The sequence below is a fragment of the Lagopus muta genome, chromosome 1 (genome assembly GCF_023343835.1).
Source record: "Lagopus muta isolate bLagMut1 chromosome 1, bLagMut1 primary, whole genome shotgun sequence".
NCBI lineage: Eukaryota > Metazoa > Chordata > Aves > Galliformes > Phasianidae > Lagopus > Lagopus muta.
Genome location: NC_064433.1, coordinates 143969466 through 143994659, shown reverse-complemented (window position 1 = coordinate 143994659; position 25194 = coordinate 143969466). Strand labels below are relative to the sequence as shown.

The 25194-nt window shown below is 40.5% G+C and overlaps 1 protein-coding gene across 10 annotated transcripts in view; it reads left to right on the top strand.

The window, feature by feature from the left end:
• The window catches only part of MBNL2 (muscleblind like splicing regulator 2), a 105864-nt gene that overhangs the window by 75235 nt on the left and 5435 nt on the right, over nucleotides 1-25194 (top strand). For 4 of the 10 annotated variants that reach the window (XM_048933211.1, XM_048933221.1, XM_048933213.1 and 1 more), the window contains 7 exons: nucleotides 99-263; nucleotides 3910-4110; nucleotides 5170-5433; nucleotides 9769-9822; nucleotides 10468-10621; nucleotides 13714-13749; nucleotides 15142-15236. In XM_048933211.1, coding sequence (XP_048789168.1) covers nucleotides 99-263; nucleotides 3910-4110; nucleotides 5170-5433; nucleotides 9769-9822; nucleotides 10468-10621; nucleotides 13714-13749; nucleotides 15142-15236 — 969 coding nt within the window. Of the gene's footprint in view, nucleotides 1-98; nucleotides 264-3909; nucleotides 4111-5169; nucleotides 5434-9768; nucleotides 9823-10467; nucleotides 10622-13713; nucleotides 13750-15141; nucleotides 15237-20222; nucleotides 20286-25194 lie in introns of all 10 variants that reach the window. The other 6 variants (XM_048933217.1, XM_048933216.1, XM_048933220.1 and 3 more) reach the window with 6 other exon arrangements.

The window sequence follows — 25194 nt, the reverse complement described above, 5'->3', positions numbered from 1 at the left end:
TCATTAGTTCTTGCTTAGTTTATGGTGTAATATTTTGCCCCAAGGCGATAAGCTATCATCAAAAGCAATAGACCAATTAGTGTGACTTCTTTTTCCAGGGTCGTTGTACAAGGGAGAACTGCAAGTACCTTCACCCACCAACGCATTTAAAAACTCAACTGGAAATCAATGGCAGGAACAACTTAATCCAACAAAAAACTGCAGCAGCTATGCTTGCACAGCAAATGCAGTTCATGTTTCCAGGAACCCCACTACAGCCAGTGGTAAGTATATTTCTCTGATGGTGTTGCTGGTAAGTATGTTGAGGCAGAAGACTATATTGACGTGCAAAAGGTTTCTAAAGTAGTCTTAATAAAAATAAACCTCATCTGTTGACTTAGGGAACCCTACTGTGGTGCTAGAAATGCCTTTTTCTATATTTGCATTGTAAAAGATGAAAGAGTGTTGCTGGAGATTTGATATTTCTTTTTTATCCCAGACTTGCTTTTTTTTCCCCCTCTTTCTTCCTTTTTTTTCCCCATTCAGTTCTTGTTAAGTTTTGTCTAGATTCACGAGGGTTTTACCCATGTTACTTCTGGAGGCAAAAAGCTGCATAATAATTCCTTTGTTATTTAAGTAGGACTACAAAGTTCCCCTCTCAGCAGTCTGTGAATTTGAGTGGCTTCAAACAATATTTAGTCCTGTGGAAAAAAAAGTGATGTTATTCTGGGTAGTGATTTCTTTCTCTCCTGAAATGTGAAGTGTCTCAGAATAACACAGGCAGAGAGTTGATGATGTGTCTACTTGCAAACTCAGCATTTTATCTTACGTTAACACACTTGAAATCCAGAAGGTGACATAAAATCAGAGTCTTGCAGACATGAGCAGTGTCTTTGGGATATATATGAGAATGATCAGTTGCTCTGGGCTGCCTTTGCAGTTCAGCTCCTTGTTGTACCAGACTTGCAAAGCATAGCTAGGCAAGTAGTCTGAAAGAGACATTTGGTAGCTAATGATGTTTTCTCAGTTGAAACACCTATGTAAGGCACAGGAGTGAGATTAATTCCCCTAACTTGAGGCATCTGGAACATTGGCATCATCTTCCACACTGGGCTTCCTAGGTCCACTTATAGTTTATCAAAAGGAATAGGCACTTTTAATTACCATCTGCTTGGCTTGTCTCAGAAATTGGTATTCGGATTATATGGTTCGGTTTCTTCTAATTGCTGTTGTCTTTCCATGGACTGTCAAAGGGGATAACTATAAACATCTCAGATGAAGAATCTGTATTTGGCCACATAGCTCACTCCAGATTAATTTTCCAAAAGTGATTTTACACTTGAAGTATCTGCTGTAAGGTGGGATGTGTGTGCAAAAACTGGGGGTCAGGAGTCCCTTAGTCTCAGTACATGTTTATCAGCTTTCAGCATGCATGTAAGATGTATCTGGGTATTTTGTCAGAATGTGTTTTGCTGTTTCCTGATTTTATACTGCTTAAATTTTCACCATTTTTTTTTTTTTCATGAAATAATAAAATGATTCCACTTCTTGTATTATAATGGAAAATTGAAGTGGCAAAATCATGCTTTTTTCTGCTCACTCATTTCATCACTTGAACTTTACATTTTCATTGACATAATGCCTTCTGTACTGATGGCTGTGATAAAAGTGGGGAGTTTTATTTTTCAGTCTCACATAAATTGCCAAATGAAGATGACTCAGCCTTGACCAAATGCATAAAAAGTAGAAGAAAGCTCCATACGAGTCATTTGACATGTAGATTTATTCTTAAAATCGTATCTGAATACAAAGGTGGCATTTATATTAAACATGATACACGTTGTCCACTAAATAGTTGAAATGTTTTTTCATATATATCTTCATTATTATGCTGTAAAGAATTTAGTTCACACTTGGCATATAGACAGTGGTATTTGATATTGAGCAGTTTTGGTCTGAAAAAAAACCAGAGCATTATTCACTTGTAACTCTGCAGGTCAAACACAAGGGCATCTTTAAAAGTAATGCCTCCTGTTTTATTCTGTTGGTCCAAGATGTCTGAGGCAGATGGTTTGGGGCGGTATGGCAGTAGAGTTTAAACCTTCCCCCCAGTATCCCATTATATTTTGTTGTGATGTGACAGATGGCAGCAGAGAGACAGCCTGACAGAATGGCATCTGACATGGAAGTGCATATGAAGGAAAGGGATGTCAGTGAATTCCTCCATGTGGAAAAAAATGACGCTCACTGACTTACTTTGTTGGAGCTTTGTGAATGTTTCCAGAGACCGATCAGTGGATGTGAGCACAGTGAGGTGGTGGGTGATGCATTTCAGCAGAGGCAACAGTGGGTCACCTCCACTGGTGCAGGTTTTGACAAGTATGGCATGAAGGCTCATGTTCATTGCTGGTGAAAATGCGCAGCTAGTTGTAGTGACTGTGTTGAAAAAGAGTGTTTTGTAGCTGAGAATTTGCTCTATCAAACAATGTTATTATGCTCTTTGTATCTGCTGTTGCTGCCGTGGAAAGAAATAGGAGGCATTAGAGTTGGAGCAACCTACATAGATGCTGTTTCCATACAGTTGGGTATCCTGGCTAGTGTGCTGCCTTAAGCATCTTACTGGTACTAAGTCAAACTTGAGTATAATTTAGTAATTAGTTCTAAACACCTAAAAAAAAAGAACAGAAGGAAAAGGGGGAGAGGAGCAAACAAAAAACCCACTGAAAATAAACACAGCTTCTTGGCTTCTCTTATTGATTTTCCATACAGTGTTTCTTGATAGCTTCTCTTCTCCAACACAGGCCATGCAAGTCACCTCAATGAGAAAGAATTTCCTTTTTCATTAACCATTTTTAAATCTCAGTAAGGTTTTTTACGGTGTTCTGTTATTGCAGGGTTCATTTCTTGCTGCTGTCTTATTCAAGAACTTAATTTGTGACAGAGCTAATCTCAGAATTGTCCTGTTTTGTCTTAATTTTTCATTTATAATCATAGTTATTTATAATTATAGCTTCACTCTGGAGTAAACATCAGCCCTGCAAAACTAAATCACTTTCCAGTTCCAGTTATGACCGTGGTCAGACCATGGCTATGTTCTGCTTCCATCCCCACTGGAGCTGGTAATAACAAAACCACTATTCTACTGTGGTAGGGCTCGATTTTAGCATCACACAAGTGCTCTTTCTTCTGGTCATGACTTCACTGACTTTTTCTAGGAAGGTATGAAACAGATTTTTAAAACCATATCATTTCTTTCAATCGACCTTTTTTGTAAGATGAACTCAACCTAAGCCCGAGTAATCCTTTTCTAAATATTATGTCCATTGGAGATTATAATATTTATTCTGCTTGCCACTGGTGACAGCTGGGCACACAAACATTCTGAAAGGTGAGGCTTTCCGATGTGTGAGTTATAGCAACATATAATTGCAGGAGGTGGCAAAATATAGCATGCAAACAGATGGAAGTTGAGCCAAAGAGCTCATTAGTTATAGTCTTATTAGAAATATGGCTTTAATATTGTTAATAATGCTTCACCTATGAAATCTGGTACTTTGAAAAATAGCCTGTTCTCCAAAGGAATGCAGGTATTGAGAAAAAGCAATAAAGTCTATGTTATTTCTACCTTTAGATGTGTAAATAAATCTGCAGTATAAGCTGGACCTCCATAGAGATTCAGGTTCGCAGCAGGATTCCCTTTGCATTGGCAGCCTCTTTTGCAATAGCAGAGCTACAAAGTGTGTGGTTCCTAGTATACAGCTGGAATGTGTTACATGATTAAAAGAAGAGAATATGCTCTGTATTTTGCCAGCTGCTTGAAAGTTTTTGATTTGAAGAAAACAAATTGGCATCAGGGAGAAGATGCAAAAGACATCTACTAAGCACTTGATTAAGATTTTTTTCATCTTGGTCTGTGTTTTCATTTTGCAGCCCACATTTCCAGTGGGTCCCACAATAGGAACGAACACGGCTATTAGCTTTGCTCCTTACCTAACGCCAGTAACACCAGGAGTTGGCTTAGTCCCGACTGAGATCCTGCCCACGCCACCCGTCATTGTTCCTGGAAGCCCACCGGTTTCAGTCCCTGGTTCTACTGCAACTCAGAAACTCCTCAGGACTGATAAGCTGGAGGTACTGTAGAAACAACCATGACTAGAAATGCAGTTCTCTGATACGCTGTAGGAAAGCTCCTGGAGGAAAAACTCCTTTATTTTAGAAACTGTGCTTAAAATATAGTTGCTAAAAGTACAGGCATCATAATTAGACAGAATGCCAGTAGTAATTAAACACTTATTTTGAAGGTAGTTTACTCAAGTTCAATACATAGAAATCAGCATGAAGTTTCATCTTTCCTTGTCTCTTCAAATGTCCCTCGGGTTTACATGCCTGTAAAGGAATGCTTTGGTGAAATATCTAACAAGCACATTTTTATTGCAGTGTTAATTCTCTCCTGATTTTAATTAATCAGTATTAGGGTAATTTTACAGGCCTTCAGCCTTCAGCTTCCAGTAAAGGAGCTGCATGTCACACACCTCAGAGCTGACTGGGCAGGAAAGCCCCCAGTTATGTGTAGAGCCTCTGTGGAGTTGGTGGATCCCCACATGGCCCCAAAAGCAATTTCACCACTTGGTGGAATCTATGGTCCAAGCACATAAGAAGGCCAAATGCTGCTTACAGAAATGAGCGCCCTTTCCCGAAAGCCCAATATCTAGAGCACATTGCTCCTTAATAAATTCAGTTTATTGATCCTGTCCATTTTTTAAAACTGTTTTTTGGAGGCTCTCCATTTTGCTTTAAGACTCTATACAGTTCTCTGTATCAACAAGAGGAGCACCTTCCCTTCTGGTGAAGTTGCAAGAACTTAGAATACAGTTGAGAGGGACTGAGCATTGTAAGTCTCAACTAGTTTTGCAGGGGCAGTTACTTCAGTAAGAATCCTTCCCAGTTGTTTTCTAAGTATGAAAAGGGAAGGACGTTTTGAAATGTTTCTGTTTCATGTCCATTTAGCCACCATACCACAGAGCTACCCAAGGAGTGGTAAAATAGATTCATTTTCCCTCTCCCAGCAGAAGGTAGCGAGTTCATTAAGTTGGATTCGCTGAGCTAACTGGGGGAGGGGGAAGATCCATCTTGGGAGGCATGGGCTCTCCCTGCCTTTTCGGGTTGCAACCAGTGTTGTTTTGCATGTAGGTGTGCAGGGAGTTCCAGAGGGGAAACTGTGCACGTGGAGAGACTGATTGCCGCTTTGCACATCCGGCAGACAGCACAATGATTGACACAAACGACAACACCGTAACCGTGTGTATGGATTACATAAAAGGTCGTTGCATGAGGGAGAAATGCAAGTATTTTCACCCTCCTGCACATTTGCAGGCCAAAATCAAAGCGGCGCAACATCAAGCTAACCAGGCTGCAGTGGCAGCCCAGGCAGCTGCGGCAGCTGCGACTGTGATGGTAAGTGCTGGCATATATGGCTGCTTTTCTTGACAGAAGCTCTTTGATGCCTATTTTGCTTCAATGTAATGCTATTTGCTTATACTTTATTTTCCCTTTTGCTTTTTTTTTTTTTTTTTTTTTTTTTTTGGTTAAAGATAAGAATTTTTAAAATTACTACTATTGCTTGATGGGAGGAAGCACTCTTTTTCTTTATTCTCTTATTTTAATGCTGTATTTCTATCCAAGACAGTGAAGCAAATGACACTCTATACCACTTCTGTTCTCTGCCTTGATTATGTGTTAAATTTGCCCCTAGTATTTCCAAACAGAAATAAAACTGTTCAGTGTCCCCTGGAAAATAGGGGTCGATATGCTGGTTTAGCTCTCTGACAACAGTTAGGCATGTGGAAATATGGAAGAAAAGGAAGAAAAGCAAAGGAGGTGGGTTTTCTTCAGTTTAGTATTAGAAGAGAAATGTGTTAAGATTCAGTTCACCCTGCTTTAGATGCCCTTGAGTTAAATAGAAACTAACCAGCCACCTTGGTTTCACTCTATGGGCAGTGGAGAAAACCTAGCATGTTCATCTACACTGTTTATCTGATCCACTACACCGGTGCCTGTCTGAGGGGGAGGAAGAATTATTCTCTGGAGATAGTTAGCTTTTCTCACTGCCTAAGAAATGCTGACTGTATATTCTTGAATTTTGGCTAAGGCTGATAAGTCTCACACTAATAAGCCTTTCTTTCATCTCCTACTGACAGGGCAAGTTCATTCAATCTCTATGCTACCATTTTTTTTTCTTTTAGCATAATAGGGTTTAAAAGTAATGAACTAAAATGGGAATAATCAAGAAAAAGCAGAGTAAGTGTAGTCAGAATTTCTATTTTCAGAAATTTGAAAGTTGTTTGAACAAGGCAGCCCATCCATTTACCAATACTGGTTATCTCTTATGGTTGCTACCAGGAAAGTTGTTAAATTTAAATAAGTGGTATTGATGAAGTTAAAGAAATCAAGCGTGCAGGATTTGACCTGGGAGACAAAATTGCTGGCAGAAAAATCAAAGAATCGTTGTCCTCATTGCTGGCACTGGATGAATAATTAAGCAGATGCAGTTTGTGGACTTGTGGGCAGTGCATACAATAGTTATAGACAATATAGTTATTATTTGAGTAAGGAGCCTAGCAGAACCACAATACAGTACAGTATATAACTCCCCCAGGCTATTGTATTTAGCAAATTAGCAAAGAGCAGACTTTTCAAGGAACAAAGGGTAAGTTATGCAACTAAATAAACCTCTAACAGAAGAAAAATCTTAATGCGTTTTTTTGCACTTCAGTAGTGATGGGGCATATATCCTGACATTTTAAATAAACCGTGTTAGCCTCAAAGTGAGATGAAGAATCCTTGGGAATACAGAATTGAAATTCTAATGTCGCAAGGGAAGAAGTCAGGGACCTATAATTCTAGGTAAGTTTTAACAGAATAATATGGAAAGTACTTTCATTTAATACTTAGGCTGTCAAACAGAAGAGATTATTTTCAATCCCATTATTTTTTATTCAATGTAGATATGAAAGAATAAGGTAAAGTGAATGAAAAATCATCAGAATGACAATGACAATGACAAAATAGTGGTAGAAAAGATGCACACCTGCAAGCTACCCAAGAATGAACAAGAATGCACAGTTGGATCTAGAGATCAAAAGTAAAGCAGAAACACAAACACTTATCTGTAAGGCTCACTTAGAGGTTGTTGCCAGGTTGAATTGTAAGAGGTCTTCCTTCCTGAGGGAAATGTCTGCATTGCTTTGACCCAGAGGGCTTTTTCTAGGCAAGTGTTGTCGACTTTATTGTAGTAGACATTGTATTGTAGTAGACATTGTAGTTAGACCTTATAGGGCCACTGAAGGTCAGTGAAGACTATCATCTGGGACCAGAAAATGCCCTGCCTGTATTTTCATACACTAACGATCAGGAACATTTACTCAGATGCCCTAACTGACCTCATCCTTGGAAGTAAAAAGAAAAGGGAGAAACACTGAAAAAGGCTACAAACCATATAGCTTAAATCCCAAGTACATTAGAAGACAAACACTTGTCATAGTATTCAGGGAGCTCCAGATATTCATGTACTGCATCAGAAAACATAGAAAGTCACAGAAGAATGTACTAAACTAAACTAAAATGTTATTTTTTAAAATGAATTGATAGTTGAGATTGTCTAGTCTACCTCCCTGTTCTGGTTGGATGGGCTTGAGCAGACAGCCCAGGATTGTGCCTGGTTGGCTTTTGAATTTCTCCAAGAATGGAGACTCCATAACTTCTCAGAAACAGATCAATTTAGTTGCTGTGGGTTAAACTTTGTCTAGAAGGCAAAAGGAAAGTCAGCAAACGCTTCCAAGTAGGGAGGTAAGGGTCAGAAGACCATAGAGAGGAGGTGGAGAAAGGCAGTCAACACAGAGATAACAAGTGAGGACAAATAATACAGGTACTGGATTTTAGAGGTAATTAACCGAAATGCTTTACTCTATTGATGTTGGTTTGAATTTATCGGCTTCTTTATCGTATCATACTGAATTCAGTTGTAACACTTAACCTATGTGTAGACTTCCATCAGTAGTGGATGCAGAGGGTCTGAGGTTCTGTTAGCTTAGCCAAGGTACCACACGTCAGCTGTGCAGCACTCTGTGTGAGTGCAGGAAGGCTATCCACGTCCTCACACTGCACCAGGTGTTTCTTGTTATAGCTGAGTCTTGACCCAGACAGATGAGCAGATACTGTATGTCAGGGAAGATAATCCAGAAGTGTGCTGCAGGATAGATGGGGAGGATGCTGGGAAGCCTCATGCAATGTAGCTGCAACAGGAATGGGAACAAGGACAGCAAAGGCTGTCCTGCAAGATACCCTGTTGCTGTTAGCTAATACCACGACTATAAGGTGTTTGTAGGCATTTTGTGCCTTGTCCTCCTTTTTAGACTTTTGTTCCCTATTTCCACATACTGATGTCAAGAGAGACATTGTCTGCATATCCTGAAAAAAAGTTAAATATCAGCAAATGCTTTGAAAAAAAGGGGAAAATTCTGATTTATGACTAAATCATCCTTGCTGTCTAAAGGTTTGTAAGAATAATTTACAGTGCAAAATTTGAAAGAAATATGCAATTTTTTTTTTAAAGAATATCATCATATCAATCACAGGTTTAGTCTTACAGTGAAAATATACAACAATATCTATGTCTATGTACTATGCCTACATATTTTCTTTAAAAAATTTTTATAATGCTAAACCAGTATTATAAGTCATATTTCAATGTTTAATACTGCTAGGAGCAGTATTTTTACTCCCTGCTCCCAAAGATGGTACCATAAGGTGTAGTGAAATTTAGAAAACGTGTTTCAAATTCTGAAAGGCTGTTGTGTTTTTTTCCTCTCAATGTAATGTGGTAAGTCGCAAGGGAAAAAAATTACAAAAATGACCCACCTTTAGGGAAAACTATAAGGAATTAATGATAAGTTAGTGTAATGGGACAAATTATTTATTGTGCACTGGGAATAGAATCATAGAATCATGGAATTGCTCAGGTTGGAAAAGACCTTAAAGATCATTGAGTCCAACCACAACCCAACCATAGTACCCTAACTCTAACAACCCTCTGCTACATCATGTCCCTGAGCACCACATCCAAACAGTTTTAAACACATTCGGGGATGGTGACTCAGCCACCTCCCTGGGGAGCCTGTTCCAGTGCTTAAAGGGAAAGGAGAACCTCTCTCATTTGGAACCCCAAATCTGTTGGATTACGCACTTCTGTAGTCTAAGCCCCTCTCCTTGCAAGCACAAATATTCGGAACGTTTGTGATGCATTACAACTTTCATAGTGCTTTGTATTTGGATGTGCAGCATTCCAAATTTAATTGTGCACTTGGGAATTTGGTTTGGCTAACTTATCAGAAATTCTTGTAGGAGTATCCTTAAAACTTTCCGCATCTCTGTGAAGTGTTGATAAAATGCTTAATAGTGTCTGCAAGCTGCTGTTTTACTCAACTTTCCTGAATTTCAAACATCTATATTTTACTCTCTTATATGCTTTTAACTAAGGTATAGTAGATGCATTTTTGCTTCAGTACTAATTCGAAATGTAATATTCATTTCTTTAGAAGACATTTTTGTTGTTGTGCATGCCTAGTGTTTTGTATGTTGTATATTGCATTCAGAATATTTTTTTCCTTCTCACCTATCCACAATGCAATGCCGTTCCCATGATGCACCTCTGCTTGCTGTTTACCTGTATGTTAATTCGCTTGAATCCCATTGGCCCACTGCCATCATGTGCTCGCTGCCTGTTATTAAAAGACTCAGTCGACTGCCAAAGCAATGAAGCGACCTCTCGAAGCAACTGTAGACCTGGTACTTTGACCTTTCACCTTTTGCTTTGCATGTAGCTTTTCGGAGAAGCAACTAATGAAATTTGTATTGCTTTCTTTTTAAACATCAACCGGAAATGATTTCACATACTCTTAATTTACCGGAAACTCAGTACCGTATTTATCCATCTCATTCTCATACGTAATAAATGCAGACAATTTAGTTTGGTTCCTAACACGGTTTCATTTTTAAATACCTTCTCATGAAAAGTCGAATTGAGATAAAACTGCTTTTGTAATTGAAAACGCTTGACATAATCCATTAATCTGTATAATAATAGGAAACAGTATTTCAATTAAAAAAAAAAAACAACCCATACTTGGCAATGAAACACAAGTGGTTTTTTCTCCCTATGATATCTGAAAACCTCTTTAAAGGAAATGCCATTTTCGTTGCTTTAAAGGCCTTTCTTTTCAGTAGTTGTGCTGCTACAGTTTTAGGTTAATAGTACCATGCTTTTGCTATCAATAACAAAATTCCACTCATTTTACATTGCTGTGCTTTGAGTTAATATGCATGGCGAGGCATCTTTAGCCGCTTTAAAAATAATAAGTTTTTGTATTTTTGTATATGTTGCAGACAACGCCTTAAAAATTACTGCCTTTTAACTAACTCTCTTATTCACAGGCCTTTCCTCCCGGTGTTCTTCACCCTTTACCAAAGAGACAAGCACTTGAAAAAAGCAATGGTGCCAGTGCCGTTTTCAATCCCAGTGTCTTGCACTATCAACAGGCTCTTGCCAATGCTCAGTTGCAGCAACATGCGGCGTTCATCCCGACAGGTATGTCACACCCACACCGAACCCTCTTTGCTCTAAGTAGCCTCTGAATTAAGCAGTTGTGCTTACCAAAGGGTTACGCTCCCTGCCCTGCTTGAGATGAGGCCTGCACAGATATTTCCATGCTGATTTAATTCTTTCTGCAAAGTGCAAGGGGTCAGGCTGAAACTTCAACACGCCATTAGACTGCTTGTCATTTTCATAGCCTCCATTATCACCCACAGTTTGCCCTTTTTTCCTACATTGAATTGGCTGTATTTTGACTTTACCTGCTGGAGCTTTCCTAGGGAATGAGAGGGCAAAACACTGCTAGGAAAAGTCTGGGAAAGGTGTACGGCTTTGAAGATGCCAGGGGTGTCCATTCATGGCCTCTCTGTTGCTGCTCTGCAACAATGCGTCAACATGAGCCTTCTGCTTATACCTGCACAGAAGCATCCCCAAAATAAATTGATCCCCACCTTGACACGAAAGGAGCTTATAGGCATCAGATTAGTTTTTGTGTCTTTCCTTCTGGCACACAACCAGTGCTTTTCCTAGCATTTGCAGCTAAGAGCTGGGGCTGAGCCATCCAGGTGAGCTGAAGGTTAGGGGATGTGCTCTGTGTGTCTGCACAGAAGCCTGGGAGATCCAGTCATCCAGAGCTCGAGCTGTGCCACAGTGCTGGTGCTGGGACTCCTTTCTAACACAATGAAAGAAGGAGCACATGGTATTTGCACAGACAGTAACGCCAGGATCCTTTAAATTACATCAGACACCCTCACTCCAAACTTTCTGCTGGTGAACTTCCTCTCTAAGGAGTGAAGTGTTTTGGTCTGTGACTGACAAGTGGCACGTTCTGGTATCAGAACATTATCAAGGGTGAACATCCAGAATCCTTTAAAACTTCTTGTTTGCAAACACACTTGACATTTCAGCTATGTTATTTTTGTTTGTAGAAATAATGCTGGTTATAGCGGGGGATGAGACACAACATGCAAGAATTGCCCGATCTATCAGCATCCCCATATGTCTTTAAAGATAAAAATAAACACAGATGGCATTGACTTCATGTGATTTTGCTATAAGGCCTGAGTAACAACCTTGGAGCCTGCCCCTATGTTGATAATAGCAAGTTATAGAATGCTGTATTTTTAGCACATTCTTGCACTAGAATATCTGTGTCAGAAAACACTCCGACATTTATGGGAGTGTCTGAAAAAACAGTGAGATTGCATATATGGATGTGAATGGAAGACCACCCTGTGCTTACCAGTATACAGAAATCTCCACGAATTTATTGTGTGTCATAATCCTAACAATTTGCACTATGATTTGCATTATTCCTTCTCTTAAGCACTCCCTTTTGGGGCTTATCGCTGCTGTAAGCAACTGCCATAGACTTTAAATTAACTTTAGAAAATAAGAGCAGCTTAAACCTTTTCCAGTGAAACAGCACTTGGAATTTTCCAGACTTTGGAGTAATCACGTTTCTTGAAGTAGTTCATTCTTTGTACCATTTATTGTCCATCCCTCTTTCCAACTGGTGGTTATGGTTGCAGTTTTGTCTTATAAATTTCAGATGGTAGAGAGGGTGGCTCTTGGAACTAAGCCCTAAAAGCCAGATTGTTGGCAAATCCAAAGCAAGTGCACAAAAAAGAAGAAAAGAGAGGAGGATAACACAGGTGAATGCCCACGGTGGAAGGTCTTTCTCAAGGTGCTGAACCTCCTGCTTTGTGAATGCCATCAGCACCTAAAGAGGATGTTAGAGATGAATGGGATATGGAAGAGGGCTAGAAAGGGAGAACCGCTCTATATGAGTGGATGTAACGCGAGTTTTGTTAAAGATGGTTCCTCCGATAGTCCCACATTTCCTGGGAAGTCCCAGAGAAGGTTGGATCCGGTAGGTGTGAGGCCTGTCACGTCACCCAGCCCTGAGGAACAACACATGACATTATCTAAGGGATTTAAAAGGATGATGTGATATTTTCTGAACTGGTATAATTTTCAAATGTGTGTGTGTGTGTATTTGTGAGTGTGCTATAAAAGTTAAATTTTAAGACAAGTTTTGCTGCTGGAATATATATAAAACTTAATTGTTTTATATAACCTCTCTGCTTTCTTAACCACTTGCTCCCATAATGACAAGTGTGGGGCTTCACTTAGCATGGCTCATTTCCAGATTTTTGCACCTCACGTGTTTTCCATCAGTTTGATTGCTTCGTCACCTCTCCTTCCTGTTTGGTGAATGATCTCAAGAACAACAGATCTTTTCTCTCCTCTCATTGCTGTTCGTTACCATTTTTATGGCCGCTAGCCTAGGAACTGTGTGTATTTTCCAGGGTTGTTCTTCCGTAAGGTCATTCATAGTTACACTGCTGCTGGGACAGCTGTAAGCAGGAATATAGGAAGCATATTTGACTTAGTATCAAATATGTGTGTGTGTGGTACCAGTCTTCCTGCCTCCTCACCTTCACCAGCCTGCTTTATGCTCTGTGTCAAAAGCACATTGCTTTGTTGTTTGTTTTTTGGTTTTTTTTTTCTGTCTTCTCAGAAAGACTAAAGCCATTCAGCACCAAGAACCAGCGGCCTTTTTTCTGCTGAGGTTGCACTCTTTTAGATGTTTAGCTTGGGGGTTGTGCCACCGGTCATTTTGTTCTTCAGAAACACCTCCCTGCTTCATGCCTTGCATTAAAAATGCGTAGGTTAATATTAAGCATCCATTTGACAACGCCCCTGCAGAGTAGTTTTGGATACTTCCATTTTAGCTTTTTTGGTGAACATTCATCTGCTCAGCACTAAGCTGTCCAAATCATGCAGTGAGCTCTGAAATTGCAAAATAATGTGATATTTAGTTTAAGATGTTTCTGTAAACAAAAACCTGTTGCTGCAGATTTGTGTACACAGAAACACACCAAAAGTCATATACTACTGTAGGAATTTAATATGAGCCTAATCACATCTTTAGCATTAAAGCAAAACTATGAATGACCTTAAACTCTCATTTAACTAACTTATCTGTGGTTATGCTTGAATCTCACTTTGAATGTTAACTCTAAACAGCTAACCTGTTTCTTCCCTTTATCCACTTTTTTCACCTATCATTGCATGACACGCAGGGTCAGTTTTGTGCATGACACCCGCTACCAGTATTGGTAGGTTCCAAATTTCTTTATTGATCTCTTTTATACTGTATATGATGTATATTCACTTGTTTCAAAACTCGTAGGTGAGATGTAGGCAATGGCTAGAACTAAAGGCTCACTTGTCCTTCTGGTTGACTTTGCGCAGTATTTAGATTTGTAGACGAAAGCTGCAGCTCAGATGTGATGTCACCTGCTATAACAACTATACTGCAAAAGCATAATATCATGAATTCCAGTCTGCTTTTCAGTTTTCAAAGTTTTATTTCCCTTTATATTTATATTGTCTAGTACTATAGAATCATAAAATACTGGAAAAGCCAGCGAGTTTCATCAGTGTTTTAAAGTTTCATAGTGGTGTGCCTATTTCTCCTTTTTGCTGTGTGTTAGAAAGTTTTATCAGCGTTTCCCAGAAATGTGTACTTTGATCCACAAAAGCTTAGTTGAAACCCGTGATATAAATCTCACTCCTCCTTTAAATGTGTTTACATCTTGGAATGAACACTTTGGGCATGCCAAATTGAAGTCCAATGTAGCTGACTCTAAGATGGGATATTTCTCCTATTCTGTAGCTTCATCCCAGTGATTTCTTTTTGTGACAGGGGAGGCTGCTCAGATAAGCAGTTAAAAGCTTTCAAAAGGTAAGGTTAGTATTCTCTAACAAGGGTGCTGAGTAATATTCATTCTTAAAATGAGCAAAAGCAGCAGCTTTCACAAAATTGATCTTGCTTTTTTAGACCAAACAAAGTAGTATTTAAATCAGGAAAATGGTTATCATCCTTCTTCTGATTTTTGCCTCGAAGCAGATGGCAGTTTAACTCTGATAAAGTCTAGCAGTCATGCAGTGCTAGAAGAAAAAAAAAAACACACAAATTGGATTATATAGGAAGACGAGGATCTGGCTTACTTCAAAATGAAGACGCACGATAATAGCTTGTTTTTAATTCTGTTTAAAAATTAAAATAAACAGTTACCATTTTCCTTCCCCAGTTCAAAAGACTGTAGGTTACTGTCAGTAGACTTTTATTTTGGAGTGCTTTGCAGCAATACTGAGGGGAAAAAAAAAATTGTGTACCAGTTCTCAGGTAACGGGTTGTTTTGGTAGAGACCTGTTCTTAGAGATAACACCCGCATTTGCAGTGGTCCTTGCTCTTTTTTCTGGGAATCGCCGATCGTGTTGACAACCTTCCTTTAATTGTACTTGTAATAAGCTATTTTCCCTTTTTTTGTTTTTTATTTCTCCGCCACGCTTTCTCGCTTTGCACTGTGATTGCATGCCATCTGCTGGTTTAACCCATGACGATGGCTTGCCGCTCTTGATATTCACCATGCCAAAAATACCACTTCTCTTACCATAATGCTGCACCCTCCTGTTCATTGCTTCCATGGTTCCCCTCCTGAAAGTACCCATGATGCACAACGCTACGGCCGCCACTGTCTCTGCAGCAACAACTCCTGCAACAAGTGTTCCCTTCGCCGCAACAGCCACAGCAAATCAGGTTTGCTCCTTTTAAAGCTTTCTTTCACAAGATCCCGAACTCTAAATGAGTGCTGAGATTTTATTTATTTTTATTTTTTAACAAAAAAAATTCTCCCAGAGAATTTTTTTTTTTTTTTCTGTGTTTACCCCATCAAATTTTATTTTTAAGTCGTTTATAGCAAGTGTTTGTGGGACAGGTTGCACTTATTTAGAGTTAGCATTTGTTGCAAATAATGATGTAGCTGTGTTTTGTGTTGCGATGTTTGTACCTAATTATTGTGTAATTAACCCAGCTGGAATTACAATCACAATAGTACTGGACTGCTTACGATAGTCTGTTATTAACTCTTAAATTCAAAAGGAAGACATCACAGGTTAATGTAACCTTCTCCGTGTGGTGTGTGGAAGTCATTAATGTGTAAGCATGGAAGCTGTCCGAAATAACAAGCGGGAGAAGGCAGCTGAAAATAAAATGGAGAGAAACCAAACGGCATGTTTTCTGTAAATGCGAGTGATCAAAACAGCCTTGGGGGTGTTTATGACTGTGTCTGCTTTATGTTTGAAAGAGCATCTTCAACCTGGAAATAATGTTTCCCTAAGGAAGCACGTTGTTACAGCAGTTCCCCAGGATTATTGGCATGATCAGAGTAGGCAAGATGAGCCTTTCTACCTTTCTGCTGTGGTTTGTTATGTTAATAGAAGTTTTGATTCCACTAGGGCATCCCCCTCTTCCGTTAGGACTGCTCTGTAGGAAAGCCGTATCTATCAAGGCTCCCCATGAGCAGCATTGATTCCTCCATTCAATCTTTGGAGGCTCAGCCCTGGCTTTTTTTCTTACTCTGTGAGTTCCACGAGAGTACTGGGATGCCCCATTTTCCCTCAGGTCTGAAGAGGTCAAACTGCAAAGCAAGCACGAAACAGGTTTGCTTCCCAGAAGCAAGGAAAGGGCTGGGACCTGGTCACATCTCCCAGTGTTGCTCCTGGCCAGGCTGCAGGTCAGACAATCCTCTCCCCCTGCCAATGAACTATGAGGAAATCAGTGAAAATCTTTTGCTTAGTGATGCTGTACCAGCAAACTGATATATTCTGCATTTTTCAGAGTCACAAAACAGTTTTAAGTATCCCACGGAAAAACAGAATTTGCTCTGAGAGTTTGTTTATAATAATCTAGGGAAAATATACTACCTCTGAAATACACCCCACTTTATAAAGAAACACAGCCTAGTCCATTTTCTCTTCAGTTTTTGAAAGGTCTATTTGCCAGTATCGCAGTGCTTTGTGCCTCTATAGGTGTTTTCATCAAAAGAGAGTTGTTTTGTGCACTCCTTCCTCAGGGCTGACTTGTTTTAATGAAGAAACACACGGTATGGAGAGGGAAGGAGGTGTTCCAGCCAGGTGCTGCATTTAACTGTCCTTCCTTTCAGCATTTCAGCTGTGGTAGCACAGCAGGCGGGTGCCGGTTGGGTGGGCTGAAGGGCCTGGGGGATGGTAGGTTCCTGGTAGTGAGCATGGAAGAAAATGTCTGCCAGAGAGTGGCCTGATGGTACCCAGGGCAGTTCTGGGATCCCAAAGTGGTGACAGAGGGGTTTGAGAATGGAAAGAAAAGGACTGGGAATCATTCAGGGCTTTTTTTAACAGGGAATATTTCACACAAGTAGCTAGAACCAGTGGAGAGACAGAGGTGTGTCTTGATGCATTTTCTCATCTAGGAGGGCAGCAGGCAGAGCCCTTCCGTTCCCGGTGCAGATTTTATTTGCATTGGAGGATTAGAGCAGTTTGAATTTACAGTACTTGTAAAAGTCTCTGTTTGTACTTATTTGGTTACGTTGTCTCTGTGTGTGTATACATAATTCTATGCTGAAATTAAAGGATGGTTTAACACAGGGATAGGTTTCCACTTGTTTAACTTCAGCCACTTGGCGGCTCAGCATCCAGTTCATCTGCTTTTCTGTAAGTCTGTGCTGGGGCAGCATGACTTGCCCTGGAGGGTCCTGCCTCTTTCTTTAAGTAGCTTTAAAAGCTACTTTAAAAAAGAACTGCATTTTAAAAGTAGGTAATGTAGAAGTAGTTATCCTTACAAGATGTAAATCTTCAACTTTGCTGCTTATTTATAAGCAGCTAGAGCTGGAGACCAAGCTGTGCTGGAAAAGGCTCCATGGTAACTGTGGTCCTAGTCCTTGGTATTTCTCTAGCCCAAGAAACACAGAAGCAGCAGGTCATTAACTTGAGTTCACCTGTTAAGACTTAGCTCATGGTCATCGTGTCCTTTGTTTATGTCCCTTTGTATAGATTTGTACTCTCCTGTGTATTTCAGAAAAGGTTATCTTTTTTCCCATCTAGGTAAATTTTCCTTTTCTGACCTGTGCCAAATCACAGACTGCTTCTCTGTGGAATCCGGTTTCTTCTTTCCAGTGTATCTACTGCATTTTTTAAAATCAACTTGCAGCCTTCAGTCTATCCTGGTTCTGCTCCTACAGTTTCTTCTCACAACGTGAGAACATGAAAGCAAAGTCATATCAATGCTTAATTGTCTGGCTCGGTATCTTTTGGCTTAATATTATATATTATAAGCCTGGGGGAAAGATTGCTCTACCACTTTTGGGGTCCTAGAAGCACCCAAAACATCAGCATCCCAAAAGCCAAGGAGTCTCAGCTAATGGCTGAAAAAACCTCATAATTATGTAGGGTCCAGAAAATTATTTAGCATGTCCTAACTGTACTTTGAAAGACAGTGAGATGTACCTTCTATATATATTTCTTCTCTGAAAGTAATAACAGGGTGCAAAACATGCCTGTGTTGACCCACTCGTAACCATTCATGCTTAGCCAGCAGCTCTCTGTGTTTTGTGCTCAGCATGCGTGGGGTTGAGCCCCAAAGGAAGACTGTGTTGGGTTAAAAACTATGCCTTAGTGCAGGGGCACTCAATTAAGGACACGTGGAAGATTAGGAGTCTCTTGCTTTTCCTGATTACATAAATTGAAGAGTAACTAACTCCTTCCCCTTTTCCCCCTAACCCATTCACGACTGCTCCAGCCATGCCCACTGGAATGGTGCTGAAAGCTGCAGCTGCTTAGCCTGCCTTTCTGCTTAATGAACTTAGGTGGTCGGGGCTCTGAACATCATCTTGCAGGGTGGAACCAACAAAGTTCCAGGAAGCATGGAGTAACTGGAAGGAGTGCCAGGGAGAATGAATGGAGGGCTTGGCACCAGCTCCCTCTAGTGCATGCAAATGGGCAGGCAAATTCAACAACATTCATTTACAGCGTTAATAGAGTATCATTGTGTGTAAATATATACTTCAGGTACCTTTAACAAAACTTGTAATTTTTATTTATATTCACATAGTGGACTGGTCAGTGCACTAGATAGTACCTGAGCAAGCAGATCAGTTGTTCCCTACTCAGCTTCACTCAGAGCTATTTGTAAGATATCAAACAGGACAGTGTTGCTCTGAATTCTGGCACTGAATTACAGTTTTGAATGATGCCAGCATAGCTGATTCGGTTGCCTAAATGTGTGTCAGCTGACATTTCAGATTGTCCCAAGATAATCTTGAATGTCTGGGTTATCCAAGACAGGCTTGGCAGATACAGCACAGGATCTGCGGGGCAAACATGCACACTTCTGAATATGCTGCTGGATGGCAGGGAGGAGACCTGAGCCCAAGCAGTAGTGAAGCCTGGTGAGCCTGTGGCAGCCAATCCCATTAAGGGATCTCCAGGCTTCACTGACCTCCTGGTGAGACTGTACCACACCACTGATGGCCATGGGAGTTCAAACACCAGCATTGATGTGTTTAAATGTGTTTTCAAGCTCAGTGTGTGCTTCCTTAATTGTTGGTTGCTACAGAGTGATTAACAAATTCCAGATTGCTTTAAAGAAGACAGTCTTGTTCATATCATTTCAGTACAGAACAGTACATGCCTTTATTTTCTATAGCAATGCAAAGACTGACCATATCAAAGGAATATTACAGAAAATACTGGCTAGAGATGCTAACACAAGTTTATTTTGCTGGTTATGTGACCTTTAACCAAGGAAGAGAAATTAGAAGGCGGATCTAGTAGACAAATGAACTACTTAAAGGCTGTGTCTGAAAAGAATTATAAGATCAACAGTCTCTCTCATGCTAAGGCTTGTGATTATCTAGCACAGCTGTTTTAAATTATGTATCAGTGTTCTCACTAAATGAGGTGGTAATTATGCAGATATTAATTATGAAATCATTTGTTAGCCTTCAGTTTTGTGAAAATCTGTAAAAATACAAAGAAGTGAAAATAAAAATGATGTGTTATGTTGCAGTATCACAAACAAGGGAACAATCAAAATACTTGCCTCAGAATTCACCAAGTCATTAACATTGCATAAAATACAAGTGCGCCAAATTCTTGGTAGGGATTTGAGAAGCCTCGTGTGGCAGCTCCCTCTGGTGTGAGGGGAGCAGGGAAGTGCAGCGTCAAAACACCTCTCTTGGCCAGGAAAGGTGTGGGGCTGCCCAAAAGGCAGATTGCCATTAGGCTGAAACATCCTGTGGCACATACTGAGCCCCAGGCAAGTGAATTTGTTCCTCTGCACATGCTCCCTGTTGCACATAGAGCACTGTGTCCCTCCAAAAAGTCAGCAAGTCTGATGGTGGTTGCACGCCTCAAAGTGCTGCTCCAAGCATTCCCATTTTAACTGGATGAAGCCCCGAGCAGCTGCAGAAATCATACTGGTGAAGGCCAACAATTAGCTTGGCTGGGTTGGCAGAGTCTGGAGAGGCGTAGGAACAGCTCCTCATCACTGATACATTTCGGGGGAAGGATTAAAAATTTCCATCTCTTTCCTTTCTGTGTAGCAGAAAAAGGTGGAGTTCTCTGTATGCTGGGAGGTTTGTTTTATCATCAAGTATCCTTGATTGTGAAGGATATCCCTGAATATCTTCAGGGAAGATATTTGGAATAGCAACAGTCTGTCGTGATGTGAAAGGCAAATTGAAACTGTTTGCTACCTATTTCTTGCTAGATACCTCAGAATCAGAAGCCTCAACTCAAACCAGTAATAAAGTCTGAAGACACTGAGTCACATGTAAGTAGCCATAACTTTGAGAATTACGGTTTCAGACTCAAAGACCACAGCAAATGTCAAGCAGGGTCATGAAAAGATCTTCTGAATTGCCTTGAAACAATTGGCATTACAAAACGTGGCAAAACTTCGTTTTCTTAAATTGTAAGGCAGCAAAGAAGAGAACACCGAAGTCTACCTTGGGGGACTTGAAGGAAGTCTACTTTAAACCTTATGCAAACTTTAAGTTTTTATTGTGATATCATTTTTTTTGGTCTCTTCAGCTCAGATATTGTTTTTTCTCCAGTAATTCCTACTCTCACCCCCCCGTCGTGCAGGGACTGCAAACTAAACCTGACTTCCCCTGGTTGCCTGCTAGATGGCAGTATCACATAACCTGAGCTCCTAGCAAAGACAAACACATTTATTTTATGTAACAAATATCTAAACATAGTTCCCTTCCCTGTTACAGACTATCTTAACTTTCATAGCATCACAGTTAATATAATGGAGTTGTTTGATATTATAGCTTTCCCTCGTGCTCTTTCTTTCAATTATTCAACAAATGATACTTTGACAAGTTGAGTAACAGTCTCTTGAGGCATCTATTTATTATTTAAATGTAGGAAAATTTTCCTGAGGTCAAGTGATTTTGTAGGCATTTGGGGAAAAAAAAGGGAGCTAGTCTCCTTGTTCTTAGCATGTGCACACAGCTCATATCAGCCTGGTTTTTTCCATCATAAAATTTTAACAAGACAGCGCTGTGCAGAGCTCCAGATGTATTTGCTTGGGATTCTGCTCTTTGAAATCATTGTGTCTGTACATCTATAGATGCTTCAGCTATTTGCCCTTGAAATGAATTAATACCATATTTTTTTATCTTTGTATATGATTTATTGGATGAGCGTTTTGCCCACCAGAAATGCCATTCTTTGGCCCTGAGTGTAGAGGAATCAGCCCAAAAAACCGCAGTGGAAATATTGATTGACTTATTAATTTGTTGTACCTGCTGTGTCTTTCAACCTGAGGCAAAGGTTTGTTAACTTGTACAGCTTTCACTTTCGGCACATATTATGTGCAGTGCCACAAAGTTTGTATAGATATATTTACATTGAACCATGAAATGGTTTGAGTTGGAAGGGGCCTCTGAGGTTCATCTAGTCCCAAACCACTGCCATGGGCAGGGAGTTACAAAAGTACTCAGATAAGAATAAAAACAAGGAAGTGGTAGGTAGGTCCTAGTGAGAATCAGTAAGTTTTCCTTAGAAGAGTTATAAATGTAGTGAGCTCTATGAAACTAGCAGAGTTCAGTAACTGAGCTCTGTCCTACTATAAGTGTGGCGTCTGATCAGTAACCTTGGTGAGGAAAATGTAAATGTGGTGCATTTCTGGGTTCAAGAGAAATTTTGGGTGCAGCAGTGGAGCATCAGTCTGTGTTTGTCTTGTAGTGGAAGGCTCATCTTGAATGCAGGCTCATCTTCAGCATGGGCTCAGCACACTTCAGCACAACTGAGGTTGTGACCAACTGATCAACTGTGAGTTGTCCCTGTATCTGACCCTTTGGAATCACACTGAAAAAGCATTGCTGTATCTTACCCAAAGAAACTGGGCTGAATTAGCTTGCATGGGTATATGGCTACATGTTTCATTCTGGCTGTGATGATGTGCAGTTTTGGTAAACATCCCACTGGGTAGAATACATAGACTTGTTAGCAGACCCCAAAAATACAAATAATCAAAGTAATGGGGCAGGTGATTTACCTCAGAAGTCTTTGGCAAGTGGCCAGAAGGGCCGATGGCCCATGAAGCAGAGTGGGACTGGGGGCACTCAGATTTAAGGAAGAAAAAGATGGACCAGGACACCAAAATTGTCATGTCAGGGGATGGACTGTGGGGGGGAGGTTACAAAAACAAAAACAAACAAACAAACAAACAAAAAAACAACCTAAAACCCCCAAAATCAAAAACCCAAGCAAATAGGACCTCAGCTCCTCAGGAAACATGTGATGAAGCCTGTATTAGTGACTGTGTGGAAAGACAACCCAGGAGATCATCTGTGGCCTGCAGACCTCTCATTTATGTGCAAAGCAGAAGTTGCCTCATTGATGGGCAAAGTAGACAGATGCATTGGGAATCTATTGGATAAATGGAGAACAATAAGATAAAGTCCTGTTCAGTCCTGAATTAAAGAGAGGTGCACAGTTAGAAAAACAAAGTGAGCTGACATTAAATAGCAACATGCTGGAAAGGAAGACAGGGCTTCTGGCCATCATGAGAGCAGGAACTACAAAAGGAAGCAGCCAGTGATACAAAGTGGGGCTAGGTGTGTTTATGAGCAGTGATGAAGCGATCAGCAGTGCTGGTAGGGAACAGAGCAATAGCGAAGGTGGGGGAGATGCACAGTGTACCCAAGCAGCACTTCAGCAGAGTGTTTGGAGCAGGCAGGCTGCTTTTCATGCAGGTGGCTGAGGACAGGGTCAGGTCCCAGGTATTGCAGCAGCATTAGTGGGAATCCTGGAGTGGGGCACTGATTGACCAGGGAGAAATCAGAGGTAAAAGAAATCAATCTGCAAGGCTACGTACAAATTACCTGTGACCAAGTAGAACTGATATGATGGTGAGCACTCTCAGTAAATGTCTGAATATTGTCAGACATTGTCTGAAACTCATCCTTTTCCTTTTATGATTGAGAAAAGAGAGACTGATTCACTGTGAAGACAAAGAACAAGGCACATGCCATAGAAGAGCATTCTAAGAGAAAATAAAAAATAAAGACATGAAGGCATTTCCCAAAGGCACTGGGAAATATAAATAGTCCTGGGTTTCATGTCAAAGGGAAGAAATACTTGATGTTGGTTTTATTTTTAGAGAGTGGGACAAGTTATGAGACAGCCTGATACGAGCAGGCTGCCTGAAAATATCTGTCGGTTTTAATGTATACCCTCCTTACATCTGACCATCCTGCTCCTGGTGTGAAAAACATGAAAATGGAAAATGTCACTGTGCTGGGAGTCATCAGCCCTGTCGCGGATGGCTACAAGTTAAGCACCTCAGTGTGAACTGCTTGCCACAGACTCTGACGTGGGGTGGGGAAAAAAAGCATCATGAGTTTGTAATGTGCCTCATGGTAAGATAAGTTGCCTGAGGTAGGGTAGGAAGATGTAAAACAGGGTGACCGGCTGTGGCTTGCACGTCTGAAACCATCTGAGATGTCTGCAGAGAACTATCAGAACATTGCTCTGAATTTGAAAGGCTGGGATGTTTACTGCATATAAGTTTGCTTTTGGAGGGATAAATACTTTGCAGAGCAGAGGTCAAGTATGATTTCAATCCCACCTGAGAAGGTATTAACACTTACAGAGTATAATTTGGAGAATTAATTTGAGAACTTAAAGAGAAACGTCTCTGAGCCAGACGCAAAGTCGTGTTTTCCAGCATATCCATTATGACAGATCTCTGAGTTGAACAAGAGTTCATATGCACTGAATTCATGCAGCATGGTACATTTTCTGTGTTCATCATTGCATAGTAAGTCTGGAATTGGAATCATAGAATCACAGAATGGCCTGGGTTGAAACGGACCTCAGGGTCGCCAACCAGCAGACCAGGCTGCCCAGAGCCACATCCAGCCTGGCCCTTAATGCCTCTAGGGATGGGGCATCCACAGCCTCCTTGGGCAACGTGTTCCAGTGGTGAGCAGAATAAAGCACACACACAGAAGTTTCGTGAGTGCTAGGCCTGAAATCAGTAGTACCCAGTCATGATCCTAAGGAATTCAGGTAATTATGTGAATGGCATTGAGTAAAACAGTGCATGGACTAATCTCAAGGTCAGAAAAGGTTCACAAGTGTGGATTTTACACCTTAATTGGAAAGAAATTGTCTGTTTTACTCTCAAGTCTTGAGTCAGTAAGTACTCACAGCCTTCTCTGCTGGGTCTGAGGGAATTGCAGGCTAATGCTGAATTATCTGCTGCCTTTGAGAGCTGAAAAAGCCAGCTTTAACAAAAAAAAAAAAAAAAAAAAAGCAATCATACTCTTGAAACTCTTGACTGCAGAAATTCAGATCCCCTCCATGTATTACCAGTTTCACAAGGTGCAGTAACTAACACTGGCACTATGTCAGTGATTTTAGTCTAGAGAGTGGCAGTCTCCAGCACTTGATATAAGAACTGAGTAAGAAGGCAGTGACATCTGTGGCTCAGAACAATGCTGTTTGCTGTTATTAAATCTTCTGTGCATTAGTGTCTCAGTCTGCAAGTGCCAGGCCATTGTGCTTTTGCTAGAAATAGTGTTTGTATTAGATCTGTTTCTGCAGTAGCAAAAAGTTTCTTCCCCTGCATGTCTGTACCCAATCCTGCAGATATGGAGGTGGTATTATCCTTACAGAGCATGAGAAAGTGCTTTCCCATGTTTGAGCCATACACCACTGCACATGGGAGTGTGTGCATACACACACACAAAATGCACACTTGTGTAGTTGTATGTTTCCATTTGTAATGCTCACATTTACTGTGGTGTCAATACATTACATCAAGTTGTTGGGAAGTTTAATGAATGCGATAGTATCACAGCACATGGGATGAGTCATGTGCATGTACATAAAGAGATGTAATCCTTCCAACAGGATTTCTGGTTGTTAGACCTCTTTACAAGTAATGGGGGAGTGGAGACTGTAGTGTTTGCAGGGGCGTTCTTTGGTCAGTACTGTCTGCAGAACTTCTCCTTGTTCAGTGTGCAGGCAGGGGAGCAATTAGCAGCGACGCAGACTTAGATAGCTTCCGTGTGCCATCAGAGCTTATTGCTTTGTTTGTAGGTTAAATGGGAGAGGTTCACTGCGTATTTTCCATGTAAAGTAGTTTACCGTTTTGTGTTCCTCTGTCAGATTCAGTGAAGAAAACCAGTTGCAGAAGCTGCTGCTACACGTGTACAAAG